This window comes from Filicampus tigris, chromosome 14, assembly GCF_054856515.1.
Source record: "Filicampus tigris isolate MCC_2025a chromosome 14, RoL_Ftig_1.0, whole genome shotgun sequence".
In the NCBI taxonomy this organism is placed as follows: Eukaryota; Metazoa; Chordata; class Actinopteri; order Syngnathiformes; family Syngnathidae; genus Filicampus; species Filicampus tigris.
In genome coordinates this window covers 7,675,122-7,690,287 of record NC_141230.1, presented here as the reverse complement: position 1 = coordinate 7,690,287, position 15,166 = coordinate 7,675,122, and the positions used below count along the sequence as shown (strand labels likewise).

Below are 15,166 nucleotides of genomic sequence, written 5' to 3'. Positions count from 1 at the left end.
AAGTCAAAAGGATTAAGGCCGAAAGTCCTATAGTTTAATGTCTATTTTCTTTGGACTCAAGTGTGCCAGCAACATTGTTCAAAACTCAAAAAGTAGTCTAACTCTATTGTTCTTTATCTATGACTTGGAAGCATTTAGTGAGTTACAACTAGATGAATCAGAGTAGGTTTTCCGCTGTTTATCATTTAACTTCCTGTAAAAACACAAACACACACACAGAAATGTTTCAGCTACACTTCAATATGATTTCCAATGTAAAAATGGCAGCTGGAGTGCATGTTATGTTCATGTAATTACTATAATGGAACAATAAATTTTATTACAAATCTAATACTCACTGGCTCGACATGTTTAAATGTTGTACATGAGATGATGAGTGGTGTGGTTTTTCTTCTGTGAATCATGACGTGAGTGACTCAGTGCAGGTCTTATTTCATTTCCTGTTGATGTAAATCTTCGTGGTCAATTGACAAACATGTTTCCACGTGGAAGGCATTGTCCGTCCTGCAAACTGTTGAACAGATGGGGGAGAAGGGGGTAGAGGGGGTTCAAGTTTGTTTTGAAGTTAGATACATAGCTTTGTCTTACCCTCTGCAGTAAATTGGGATTGAAATAAAGCCTAGATGTTATTTGCTACCATATGTATCTCCATATATAACTAAAAGAGTTTTTCCCAGAAGAAATAACGGAAATAGAAATGATCCGTCAAACTTCCAGCATTGGAAATGTGAAAAAAAAAGCTAACAGTATTATTGTATGTACACACAACTACAGTACATAAAAGCACAACTTTGCCGCCTTTTAAGAAAGTGAATGAAGAACACTTGATGAAGGCATTGTGCTTTGTAACCTTCTTGTCATATGAGTGTAAAAAGTAGTAAGCGTTGTATCAAAACATTATGTAGAACTGAAGTCAAACAAAACTACTTGCTGTAGGCATCACGCCTTTTAAAACTCATTCACTTCCATTGACCAGTAGTTGTCCCTTACATTTTTTGCAGCGGGGTTGGGTGAGGGAGCATCTGATGCTACTCCACTGCAAATTTCAAACTTGGAATCAACTTCACCGATGCACAACCACCCATAGATGACATCAATGCACCATTTTAGATATGAGATCAGCACAGTTTGTGAGTCCACTTGGAGAAGTGGTGGCATTTTGTGCAACCTACCTTTACAGCTGCTGATTTCATAAGGACAGAAAAAGGCAGAATCCAATTTTTTTCCTTCCTACTGAAAGGAGAGAGTCTATTCTTTCAATTGGTAGTTTGGTGTATGTACCGTATAATCATTGACCACAATATCCTGTGGGTCTTGAAAATGTCAAAATGGTCTAAAATGGTTGGCAGGGAATGAGTTCATATTCTTCTCATATTCTCTGTAGGTTATAAAACTAAGTTCAACGCTGTGTGTTAAAACTTAAAAAGAAAAGGATCAGCATTAACCCTGATTGACCTAGTGGTTCATGTACAGAGGGAGGATCACAGCAGCAATCCTTTTTTTTTTAGGTGAATATGTTTAATAGCTCTCATTTCAGTTACGTTTTGATCAAACACTGAGCGCTGGCTCTTGAAAAACAGACATGGTACCTACGTAGTGCAGTGAACAAGAGAGACACCATGGAAAAATTTGTAACAGCGGTGAATAGAAAGGTGGAGAGGGACTAAAAAACAACGGTAATAAAGTTATTCATTGTTGTAAGTTGATTTTGTATTTAGTTTCTTATTTCATTTTGTTAATAAGGCTGCAGTGTTATGCAGAGGTGCTCTTATAACAATTTATAGCCAGATGATACTATTTACAGTCATAACGGAGAGTTGGAGCGGCATGAAATATTTTCCTCTTCTTCGGGGTAACTAAATCATTTAGAAACACTGAACTAATGTCAACAATGTAGTGTAAGTGTTATGGTCTGTGTTTTAAGTTTTGTTTTTGAGTTTAGTTTCATGCTTTTCCTTGTTTTCCTTTGTCTCTCGTTAAGTTGTTGAGTCCACCTGTGCTTATCATCCCAGTCCCTTGTGTTAACCAACCAGCTTCCTCCTACCCTGCGTGTCTTGTCCAGGTGTCCTCGTTGTATCGTCAACTTGTCTGTATTTAGTTGCCAGCTTTCTTTCAGCCCATGTTGGTTTGTCTGTTCTGTCCTGTCTTGTCACTGTTCAAAGTCAAGGTCAGTCCAGTTTAGTCCTCGTGTTTGTTTAGTTGTTTTGTTCCTTGTTGTTTATTTGGGTCTTCAACATTTTTGTTAGTTTAGTATTATCCCAGCACCTTGTTTGCCTTTTGTTAGATTAAATACTTTATTTTTGGGTCCTCCTCCACGATAACCTAACTGTATAGTTGTTGTGCTAGGCAACAATTTTGACTCTTCAGTTGCATACAGTATCAGCGCATGACTGCTGCATCGTGAAATAATTTGTGGTCTCAAAATATTGTGATTATCTGTTTTTATTATTTCCAGTGGTGGGAGGTGACGAATACAAATACTTTATTTCACATACAGTAAGTAGAGTTTTCAGATATCTTTACCTAGCTTGAGTTTTTATTTTTCTAAAAACGTTTTACTTTTACTCCCTACATTTGAAAACAACCAACTGTCCTTTCCAATCTTTGTCAAAATAGGCTTGTTACTTTTTCAACCTCCACGGGTGAGGATTATATCATAAAAAAAAAACAGATCGGGAGGTCAGCCGCAGTTCAGCTCTTGATTGATTGAGATCTTGTGATCCTATAGGGCAGAAAAAAAAAACAGGGACAACAGCGACACAGACAAATGTGAACTGTGGAGCGTGAACTATGGAGCATGAAGGTTCACACATTCGAGTAAGGTTTATTTTCAGTTATAATTTGGTACTACTCTAACATTTTTTGTTAGTCAGTTCACAACATTAGCAAAGTTATGGAAACACATTTGTTGAGCTAGCTAACCATTGAACAACCAAAATCCAACATAAAATGATTTCTTTTCCTGAGCACAAGCATTTTGTGTAGCCCAATTTTCTTTTCTTACACTGCAAATTTTAACGGAGACCCTAAGGCACATATGCTAACCTCAATGCCCAGGGACATTTGTGGACAACAACTTCAGATCATGTGCGTCAAATTCAGATTTCTTGAAAACTACTGTCATAGTCGGTCTTTTGAGTTTGACTTTAGTTTCATGTTTTCCTTGTGTTCCTCTGTCTGCCCCGCGGTCGCCACCTGAGCGTCTTCCAGAGGCGCGAGCCCCGTGGCCGCCACCCGAGGCTGTTCCGACGGCAGGACCCCTGCGGCCACCACCTAAGCCTATTCCACCACCCGAGCCTGTCTGGCTTACGGGACGTCCACAGGACTGGCTCCGACGGCGACCTCTGGTCTGGTGTCCAGGACACCCACCTGATTGGCGCACTGTGGTTCCACCTCCTGGCCCCCTCTCCACCCGCCCCTCTTTTTGGCCTTTTTGTTGGACATCTGGGATCTGTCCTTTAAAATGGGGGGTACTGTCATAGTCTGTCTTTTGAGTTTTTTTTTTAACTTTAGTTTCATGTTTTCCTTGTGTTCCTCTGTCTGCCCCACGGTCGCCACCTGAGCCTCTTCCGGAGGTGCGAACCCCGTGGCCGCCACCCGAGGCTGTTCCGACTGTAGGACCCTTGCGGCCACCACCTAAGCCTATTACACCACCCGAGCCTGTTTGGCTTCCGGGACGTCCACCGGACTGGGTCCGACAGTGACCTCTGGTCTGGTGTCCAGGACACCCACCTGATTGGTACACTGTGGTCCCATCTCCTGGCCCCCTCTCCACCCGCACATCTTTTTGGCCTGTTTTGTTGGACGTCTTTGATCTGTCCTTTAAAATGGGGTGGGGGGGGGGGGGGTGTACTGTCATAGTCTGTCTTTGGCGTTTGTTTTTTTTACTTTAATGTGTTTCCTTGTGTTACTTGTTGAGTCCGCCTGTGCTTTTCATCCCGGTCCCTTGTGGTAGCCAACCAGCTCCCTCCTACCCTGTGTATCTTGTCCAGGGGTTCCTTGTTGCTTGTTGTATCGTCAACTTGTCTGTATTTAGTTCCCTGCTTTCTTTCAGTCCTTGTTGGTTTGTTGTGGTTTGTCATTTGTCAAAGTCAAGTCCTAGTGTTTGTGTAGTTTGTTTTGGTCCTTGTTCATTTGGTATTATCCCAGTACTTGTTGCTTTTTTTTTTTCTTCTTTAAATTAAATACTTAATATTGCACTTCATTTTTGCCTCATGCATTTGGGCCCGCTACCCCGCACTCGTAACAACTACTGTATCTTCACTTTTACCAATGCTGAGAAATGAGATATTGCAAGCATTTTTATTACCAATCTCTCCTCTAAAATAAATAAAAAAATAGTTCAATATTTACTGGCTTTAAAACTAATTCATAAATCAATTTATTGTGTATATGTGATAATAGAAGGCGATCGTACATTTATATGGGCTCACAGTCATGAGGGGTTGAGGGCTACTATAACTATTAGTGACATGGTAGAGAAAAAAACCCTGCTTTCTCTCGCAAAAAAACCTTTGTATCCGGTCGCAAAAAGCCCCGAAAAAAACTGTTTTTTCCCCACTCGCGGAAAGGTTCTTTAATATCCATAAGTTTTAATAACAGTAAATGAAAAACATATGTTAATTTTCGTACTATGACATTTGCCACTTCTGATTTAATTTAAGGTGAAAGCAAATGTTAAATGTTTGGTGTTAAGCTGTAAATATTTAGGAGGCCGTGATAAACGAAAATAGCATCAATTGCAGCAGCAAACAGAAAGTTAAATATATATAGGGTGTGCTGTTTGTGCGAAGAGGAGGCCTCTACATAGGTTCAACCCCCAACTCAACTTTGCCTCCTCCTCCTCCTCCACTTGGGTCACAGCCATTCCGCTTCAGCCCCCACACCACTACACCGCCGACCAAGACCACGCCACACTGACCGACCGGGGAGCCTGTCAACACGGCAACAAACCACTGTGGGTTCGGCTTGTGTTGTTTTTTGCACTCTCACCGGGCTTAACATGTCGGGTGTATCCCGTCGGGAGTGACTTTATTTTTACACTCCGGAGACACGAGCGTGTCCTCGCTCGGGAGGAGAAAAGGTCGTCTCAGAAGACGAACTCTAGGTGAAGTTTGCGTGGCAAGCGGCTCACAAATGTTGGCTACCTCTGGGACTTACGCCAACAAGAAGAGGAAGAAACCCGTCCTCAAACAGTAGGTCCACTTTGTTTTTGTAAAAACGAAGTCGTGAAACTATTATAGCCATAACATTTCAAGCCGAGCGGCCATGTTTGCGCATGACTTAAGTGAAAGTTTGCAAAGTGCAGAATTCTCTAGTTCGTAATGGTTTACATGTATTAATTTGTAATACATTTTGTGACTGTAATAGTAAGCTGAAAAGTTTGTACCGCACAGAGCATTTCAGCTGCAAGGAAGAACCGTGTTAAGGTGGACTTTTCATGCGCCCCGTCAACGTCTAGCGCGAGACAGTCGCCAAAGAAATGATTGTCAGTGGTGGATTGTAACATTTCATGAGACTAACATTTTAGCAAACAAATTACATTGGGTGGGTTTACTTGAAACGGCGCTGGATTGTTATTTCAGTTGCGGACCACCTTAAGAATGTGCGCCGCTCGTTTCTGGCACGGGTGCGTTGCCCTGGCGCATTAATCACAATCAAGTTGGAGAGTCCACTGCTGCTCTCACGCGATGCATCGGGGAGGGCGGGGCAGTCTCGCGAGCCGCGCTCTGTTATTGTAATCTGATATCCCCCCTTTCCTCCCCCCCTCTCTCCATGCTTCAACTTTCTTCGAGCACGTCCCGCTTCCTCTTTGGCTTTGAAAAGAACTGTACAGAAGTCTGCCAAGTTTGATATTAGTGGATACAATGCTTGTGAGTTAGCTTTAGTCATGTCTGCCCGTATATAGTCATGCAATTGCTGTTATGTTGGCTAACTTGTTGATTCATCTTTACGAGCTAATAAGGAAATTATATTACTCTATTAAATGTGCATATTTAGTTGAGTGTCTGTTTGCCCAATGTTTGATACAAAAAAAAACCCCAGAAATTACTCTGGCTTATGGTTGGAACCAACCACCTGTTCCTAAGGTTTATAATAATTAGACTGCTATTTTCTCCATCTCCATTTCTCTTCTCATTTTGTATTAAACGTAATACATTATCAACTAGAGCCCAACCAGTATTGATTTTTTTTTCTTAGACCGTCCCCCGATTTTTGGCAGAAAAAAAAAATCATTAAAAAAACTTCCATCTAGTGCTCGATTTTGAACAGAAACCAAATTTTCTTGATAAAAAGATGTTACAAAACGTTAATCGGCACGTTCGATTTTTTTATTTTTATTTTTGGTGTATCTAAGCCACCGTAGTTTCCTCTGCATTTCCGTTTCCTCCCACGAGCGTGCATATCGGAAAAACTACAACACCATCCATGGCTACCGGCGATTCTGCTATTTGCCCAGGCAAGTGAGCGTATAGTTAATAAATGGGGCAAATATAGATCTGTAGTGTAGTGTGTGCCCCGCATGTACAATACAACCCACGAGCAAGTAACTCAACGTCTGAAAGGCGTCCCTTTTTTTTCTCCTCGACAACGGACCTCTGGCCAGCCGGTTATCACATACTTAAGCTTGACAGTGCATTGTATTATTGAGTGACAGTTTTGCACTAATCATTGATTTATGTTTAAGTAAGTCCAGGGAGAAAGGTGAGCGGCTTGTCACTAGCTGGTTGGCAAAATGACTTGCTGACAGACTGTTTGGTTTACAGAATTGACTATCTACCTTCTCTCATGTTGATTTAGTTTCAGATGGTATATGCACTTTATTCTTTCAGTATTGGTTTAATTAAGAACAGATCTGAAATCTATTGTGTAAGTAAAATGCTGTTAATCCCAATGGATTGTTCTGTGTGTATTGAGTTAAATTGACTGGCATTTTGAGTTCAAAGAAAGAAAAGTTAAGTTTAAATAAAAGACATTCAAAATACTTAATTTTTCATTAATTTTTTATATTACAAAGATATCGTAAATTCGGGTTTGAGAGAAAATAATCGGGATTTTCTTGTTAGGCAAAATCGAACAGCCCTACTTCCATCCATCCATTATCTGAAACGCTCACCCTCACGGGGGTCGTGACCGTGCTGGAGCCTACCCCAGCTCTTCGGGCAGTAGGTGGGGTACACCCTGAACTGGTTGCCAGCAAATCACAAGATACACATAGGGATGGAAAATTAAAACAAAACAAAAACATTGATTGATTAATTGACATAATTAAAATAATGGCTAATTGCAGGCCCACATGATTATAAATCATTAACATACGGTATATACTTACAGGCATTGGATCACAATGGGCATATGAGAGGATGGAGAAGGATTTCGCCATGCATATCCATTACTTCCTGCCCATACGTACTCGTAGTTACGTAACACTCATGCAAGATTAAATAAATAAATAAATAAGAAAAAAAGACACAAAGTTGATCAACAACTTAATACATTTATGAATTGCGTCAATTTGTGCATGAATGCGTTATCTCTCCCGCTGGGTCCATTCCGGGTTGGTTCGTTCTGTCAGGAGCTGGCGTGGAGAGGACCCAAAAGCAGGGAGGCAGGAGGTGAAAATGGAGTGTAATCAAAAATATTTCATTTAAAGAAAACAAAAAGGCAAACAAGGTACTCGGATACTACTAAAGGGCAAAACAACAAGGATCAAATGAAACTAAACACTTGGGAAAAGGGTTGGACTTGACATTGACCTAACAACTGACACGGAACCGACAAGGACTTAAAGAAAGCAGGGAACTAAATACAGACAAATTGACGAGACAACACACAATCTGGACAAGGCACAAATGGTTCGAGGGAGCTGATTGGCTGGGAACACTAGGGACTGGAATGATAAGCACAGGTGGACCCACTAACCCAATAGGACAGGCAAAGGAACACAAGGAAAAACATGAAATTGAAGTCCAAAAAACAAACCACAGTTAATACAGAACACAAATAAACCACATTTCTACTTAACGGGGAAGTCAACCCAAACATCTTTTTTTCTAGAATATGTTCTATGGTCGACTGGTTAGCACGTCCGCCTCACAGTTCAGAGGTTGTGGGTTCGATCCCAGCTCCGGCCTCCCTGTGTGGAGTTTGCATGTTCTCCCCGTGCCTGCGTGGGTTTTCTCCGGTTACTCCGGTTTCCTCCCACATTCCAAAAATATGCATGGCAGGTTAATTGATCGCTCTAAATTGCCCCTAGGTGTGATTGTGAGTGCGGATGTTTGTCTTTGTGTGCCCTGCGATTGGCTGGCAACCAATTCAGGGTGTCCCCCGCCTACTGCCCAAAGACAGCTGGGATAGGCTCCAGTACGCCCCGCGACCCTTGTGAGGACAAGTGGTATCGATAATGGATGGATGGACGTTCTATGCAAGCCCAGTAGTTGAAACAAGACATTCTTATAAATATTGCAGTTGCGGGATAAGAGTTAATCTACATTAAATCATCCACCTCGCTCAACTTCAGAAAACAGGTCGGCCGTGATTGTTCATTACCTGAGCCCTGAGCAGTTGCGATGTAATTTTCAGTCAACAGAAGTGACAAAATGGCCACCCCCAGAGATGGCTAAAAAGGGGTGGATTTCACATCTTAACTCATATTCCACAAACGCAATATTAATCAGAATGCAGTGTTTCAACTTGTGGGCCTGCTGGGAACATATCCTTGGAAAAAAAATGTGTTTGGGTTGATTTCCACTTTAATGATGAATGACCAACTGGTTTTCGTTTTCCACGTAAAAATCCATGTATATTTGATGGTCGTTGTAATTGCACGGATAAAAAACATTACATATTTGTACCCCCGACCCCCCAAAAATGTTTGAATAAGAGTTGATATACAGTATACAGGGAGTTCTCATTTTACGAATGAGTTACGTTCCTACACTGGCGATGTAACCTGAATTTCGGCGTATGTCGGATTTCATCATTAAAGTCTAAATTTACGTCAAAATACTTTGTATAAAAAACGAAAATACATTAAAATAAAAACATAAGATGCTGTGCTTAGCATTACTGCTGAGAAGTGGATGGAGAAGGACGAGTGGAGGGCGAAAGAGGCAAAGATACAGCCGGCGCGCACAGACACGATCGATGCCGGTATTCAGAATGTTTCAGAAAATCTGACTTTTGATTTTAACCTGAATATTGACTGCATGTAAACGTAGTCACTATGGTGCTGGGGACATAATGGAGGAGGAGCTACGGGCGTGGTAAAATCGAAACGTCCTAGTTCGCGTACGTCATAATACGAGGACTGCCTGTATAACAATTTTCTACGTAAAATAGGGGTTTCCCCTCCCCCAAAATGAAAAAGAATCATTGATGAATTAGAAAAAATATTTTAAAACAATTGGAGCGCGACTCCAAACACATCCGATGCTAAACGTTTACCGCATGTCACACACTTACTTTGCAGCCATATTCATTTGAAGTGTGTGTCTTCAAATTTGTCAAAAGGTCATAGTGAATGCGTGTAAAAGCAAACAATTAAGGGCAAATTATTGGTATTATGCTACAATTGTAGATTTTTTTTTTAACTAAATATGCCGCATGGCATTGTAAAGTGTAATCGTTTTTCCTAATGTTGGCAACAACATTTGGCCGAGGCAGTTTAGTGTTTGCTCAAGTGTGACTCACAGACAAGCGTTGAATGTGATTTATGTAAAACATTTGAATGTGGACAGCTGTATAAGGCCCACAGAGTCTGATGGATGATGTTGTTTCCAACCAGCTAGTGAGTGTGACGAATAGAAGAATCATACAGTTGGGAGCCTGTCCAGGTTCTCCTCTGTGGTTTCCTCCAGTGCGTGCTAACCAGAATTCCCAGTAACTGAGCGCCTGATTATATAAACAAATGTTGGGAGCATCACTTGTGATGAGTTGTTTGTGGTGACACAGATGCAGATGTTTAAGTAGTAAGACTACTCTCAACTCTAGAGCCTTCTTTGTTATGTGTTATTATGCTACGGTATTTATCGGTCCCTGCAGGACTTTGCTGGCATTTTTTTATGATTGTTGCGGCCTAAAATGCCTCATTTCATGGGCAATTTTCCAAAAAGTTGCTATTAAGGTTACTTTTGTTTCTTGGTCAAAACCTCATTTGTTTACAATCAAGCACTTTTTCAAAAATGTTGAAGTGGATTTTTACAAAAGATGTTTGCAAAAGCAACAGAGAGAGAACGGATATTTAGCACAGATCTCCTCTCAGCGTCTGGAGTTTCATGATGGCAAAAGTCTTTGTCTCAATTTGTCTCCTCAGTACTGCTTCTTTCTGGTGGACTGTAGCTAAATATTTTTTTAAGCCAGTGATAACCCAGAATGGCTCCTACATTGATGACTTTCTCTCTCAGGGATCTTCTCATTGCTGGGTCGTTAATAGCAGACAGTGGGATGTTGATAGCTTCACAGATCTGATGAGGAAGCGAAATCCTTTAGCACTCTTAGACTTTTTTTTCCCAACTGCGTGCCTTGATAAAATGTAATGTATAACATTATCAGCCTGTACTGTGAAACAACTACAGGTGGGTGATAGATAAAATTTTCAAAACAATTTGTGAATGTTGTTAGGAGCATGTCAAAACATGTTATAGTACATTTAGTCAATTTTAGTGTGATTAGAATAAAGTAAAGTTTTGTACACAAGTAACATTTTGTACACAAGGGAGTTAGTGATACTTCTGCAGTTGATTATTTCGAACATATTCCAAATTTGTCTGGATGATTACATTTCAACTCACACATTTAAAGACAGGTTTAATTATTGATTTATGTCAGCATATTGCCCAACTCTAGACTTGATACTTATTTACATACACATTCTATATAAGTAAGTTTCTCATCTTAATTCGTTCTGTGCTCCCGACAGACCTCGATTCCGTCGCCTCCGTGAGGATTTCTAGAGAGTGCATGGTTTTTAAACCTTTCACGTGTAATTGGAACGATACAATGGTGAAGTGCTTGTTGATGGATGACTTTCTTTATAATCTATTATTACATTTCATCTAGAACAAAATAGTTTACCCGTGCTTTTGTACAGGAGGTCTGGATATTGGTCTGCAAGGTCCTGTGCTGTGTTTTTAGTTGGTAAATGCTTTATTTTCTCAGCTCCACATCTTTTTGCTGTTTATAGTTTACATTGTTTAAAACAGAATGTGATGTGGGGATTTTCTTCTTCGTGAATTCAGCTACCGCTACTATTTCCAGTGGGGTGCCTGCGGAGCATGTCAAAGACGGGGATCTTTACTTGTACATCATGTTTCTGTCCAGAGATATTTAATCGGGTTAGTATGTACTAGGGGTGTAACGGTACACGTGGGTGTATTAATACAGTAATTTCAGTATGGCATGTTCGGTTCGGTCCACTTGCGTTCGGTTCGGTCCACTTATTAGTGCGAGCTTACGCACGGGCGCTATTGACTGTTGCATGCGGGAGAGGAGACTGGCGGCACAACAGTGAGAGCCAGAAAAGAGCCAGAGCTCGAAGGCCCCCGTACACTGCGGTCTCCTGTTTGGGAAAATTCTGGCTGTCCTGTTAAAATCGCCGATGGGGAAAGGTACGTGGTTAAGTCCGAAAGTTGTGTGCCGACATTGCTACATGAGATGCACGGTATGTCCGACTGTGAATGTTTCTTAGAAAAAATGTCAAACTTAAATAGCGAGATTTATCATATTGTAGCGTCTTTCAGGAACATGCCGTCAGATGTAGTTTAATTATCACATTTTTATATTATTTTTAATCCAAGTACAACTGCTCGCGCTCTTCTTTCTCCGCTGCTTCACTCGCTTGCTGTACGATGCATTCATGAATCATCACAACTCAGTAACACACAAATCCGACCACAACACAGATAACCCAATTCGTTACAATATGCTGTTGAACATTCAAAGATTTCAATGTCTAAAAAGTGTATACAATTTCATAAAGACTTTTAAAGTTACTGTATTTTTTTCATTATAAAAAGAGTTTAAATATAGTTAGCAATAATTGTAACTGTTATTTTATGTATTTTTTTCATCACAAAAAGTGTATATATGTACTGTAATGCCAACTTGTCTTTAACTTGAATACTTACGTGTGTCATTGGGTGTTGCTGCTGAGTGTTTAAAGATTTCAGTGCCTTAATAATTTACAAAATTAAGAGATCTTTATTGTTAGTGTATTTTTTATTCTGGTGTAATTTCTTAGAATATCACCCAAATGGTTCGCATTTATTATTTTTTTTTCCGAAAAAAAAAGTAGTTTACTTGACATCTTTTCAAATTAAAAATATTACCAAAAAAAAAATCTGTTTTTTTTACTAAAAATATACCGAACCGAAGTTTCCAATAAAATGAACCGAACCGAAACATGATTTAGTGTACCATTACACCCCTAGTATGTACAATATCTTATTTCAAAAATTATGCTGAGTCGACTTGTCATTTATTTGAACAAAATTAGGCCACACTCTCGTTCGTCCTGAGTACGTCTCACGTAGAGGTGGGCGATGCATATTGTCATTGATATTATCCTCAATCTTTCTTTCAAATCACGGAGTCGCTCACGTATCGCCACATCCATGTTGCGACTGTTGTCGGTCACAACATGGATGTGGCAATACGTGAGGCTGGCTTTGAGCCACACATTAATTGCTTATTGTGCAGGCAATGAACGCAACGCTAGTGCAGCTGGTCCAAAGTTGGCCGCGTATCGTGCTTGTTTAGACGTGTCAAGCGTATAGTTTCTTTTTTTCACCGATGCTCAACAGCAGCATCACCTTTGACGTCAAAATAAAGACAGCTCGAGCTGCCCCCGCAAATCAGTGTGCATAGACTACAAAGGAGAAGTAAGTGATAAACATTTGCCGAATCAGCGGTCAGGACCCAGTCACGTGACTCTGTTAGCAGCCACGCAAACATGTTTCAAATACGGATGATTGTCCCATCGTCTAAGCGGGTGAATTCATAGCAAGGCGCAAATCCACGTCCCTATTCTGTAAATAGTTTGGGCTTGACAAGATTTACGTAGGTGGGAATAACATTGTTAAATGTGTCAAAACGGTCACCGCGATGTGCAATTTGTTCCACCACGAGCCATATGGATTACGAGGAAAAACTTTGCAACTGCCCAAGCACACTAAACAAAAGCTAAATAAACAAACACACACTTAGAAAACCCTTTCCAAGTTGAGCAAACAAACACAAACACACACTCTGCTTTAGGCGAGCACGTTAAACGTGGCAGCCAGGATGTTCGATATTCGCTTAATATTCAGTTTACACGCTTGTAGTCCGCATCATAACTACATTTGTGAATATATCACGTGCAGGACAATTTCGGAAACTGTCTTGTCAAAAGATCACGGCTGAATTTGTTGTCATTACAATTGCATGTGTAATAACAGTGCTAGTTGTTGCTATTAGCCGTCCCATTATCCTACCTTTAGCCGGGGAGGGAAGAAGGGGACGTAAAGCTCCAATCTGCCGGCTGCTGCTGCAAGCCGCCGTCTCTCTCCCTCCTGAGACACGAGTTTACGTCGCTAAATGTCCGAAATATAACCAGTCGGGGTACGTGTGCGCATTCATGCTCTTGTCCGCTTCAGCTTGTGAAAGTCGAGGAGCAATCGCCACGGTATTTTTTATTTTGTGGAGGTGATCATGATGAGATCCCGTTTTATGTCAATAAATCCAAACTATAGTGCAGAACACTTTTATACTTTCACAGGTTGAAGTGGACAAGAATAGTAATGTGCTTTTGAGTTTTGGTGGCGATCGGTCACCGTTTTAGACAACAGAACTGACAAAGCGAGCAATATTACCAAGCATGCCTTCCTCGCGTGACGTAGACTGCTGAGACCGAAAACATAACATAAGCCACGCTCGCTTTTGGCGCGGTGAAATTTGTCATAAACGAAATCACAAAAAAAGCCCTTAAATCACTACAGAGTCTTTTGAGGTGAGCATTTTAGTACTTATGTCATTTTTACATGCAAACCTATAATATAAGAGCCAATGTTAAGCTCACCCAAGTGTCTCTTTAAGGACAGTCCACAAATTACATGCCTGTTTGCCTGAGTGACACGTGGCACAAATCTACGACAGCGTATTAGTGTCACCCAGCGAGGAAAAAAAAAAAAGACATGATTTAAATTCACCATGAAACTGAACATGAGCTGACTTTAGATCTGAGATTTAAAGTCATCGCGCTAGTTAACGAGGCCTGAAGTAGGACACGTGCACGGCAACATGAAGTCGACCAGTCACATGCTCGGTTTGACGCCAGGATTAGGGATGTGTGCGACTAACAGTTTAACCGTCTACGATTTATTAAACGTTTTGTATTTTGCTAGTCGGTTAAACGCGGCATTATCACACATCTTGTTCCACACGCCTCGGCCTCTGTAAACATGCTGAGCACCAAGAGAGAGAATTTCTCCCTCCCCCCTAAAAAAATTCAATTTTTTTGTCTAAGTGTTCATATTACATTAAAAATGCGACCCCTGTCTTGTCTGCTGTATGAACACATCGTCAAAGTGGCCCGCCTGCGCAGAAGAGGAGACGACGTCACAAACGACGTTGTGTTTGCGGAAGTAAATGTGGTCGAGCGTGTCGGGGCATTCAAGCGATTGAGGTAGCAGGTAGAAATAAATCCAGTATTTGGGGGAAATTATGAGGCGAAGTTTTATTATCTCATTTCATGCAGACATTACTAACGATGACGTCACGTCATAACCGTGCGTAAAAAATCAATCACTCTGAGCCGTGGCTGAATTACTACGATCGCCATAAATGTCCACTTTATGCTTCACGTTTCAAGTGGGATTAAATTAAAGTAAAATATAAAGTCAATAGTGTTACTCAAAACAACTTTGCAGATTTGATCCCCCTGCTGCCAGCACTCTCCCTCCGCCTGCGCGGAGCGCATCTTGGGCTCGTCAATGTCGTATACAGTATATGCGACCTGGCCGTTCAGACCGCGAACGCATTGGAAAAGATCGTATACGTATCTGATCTAGGACCACATGTGAAAGCGACCCAGGTCGCATTTGAAAAAATCGGAATTGAGCCGTTCAGACTGTCATAAAAAATCAGATACAGGTCGCATATGGGCAAAAAAATCCGATCTGGGTCG

At 41.0% G+C, this 15,166-nt stretch overlaps 1 protein-coding gene across 1 annotated transcript in view; it reads left to right on the top strand.

Moving 5' to 3' along the window:
* Nucleotides 1-4,814: 4,814 nt before the first annotated feature.
* Nucleotides 4,815-15,166, top strand: part of LOC147136184 (aryl hydrocarbon receptor-like) — a 50,398-nt gene continuing 40,046 nt past the window's right edge. The window contains exon 1 of the mRNA XM_086051300.1: nt 4,815-5,195. Coding sequence (XP_085907426.1) covers nt 5,137-5,195 — 59 coding nt within the window. The 5' untranslated portion in view covers nt 4,815-5,136. The remainder of the gene's footprint in view (nt 5,196-15,166) is intronic.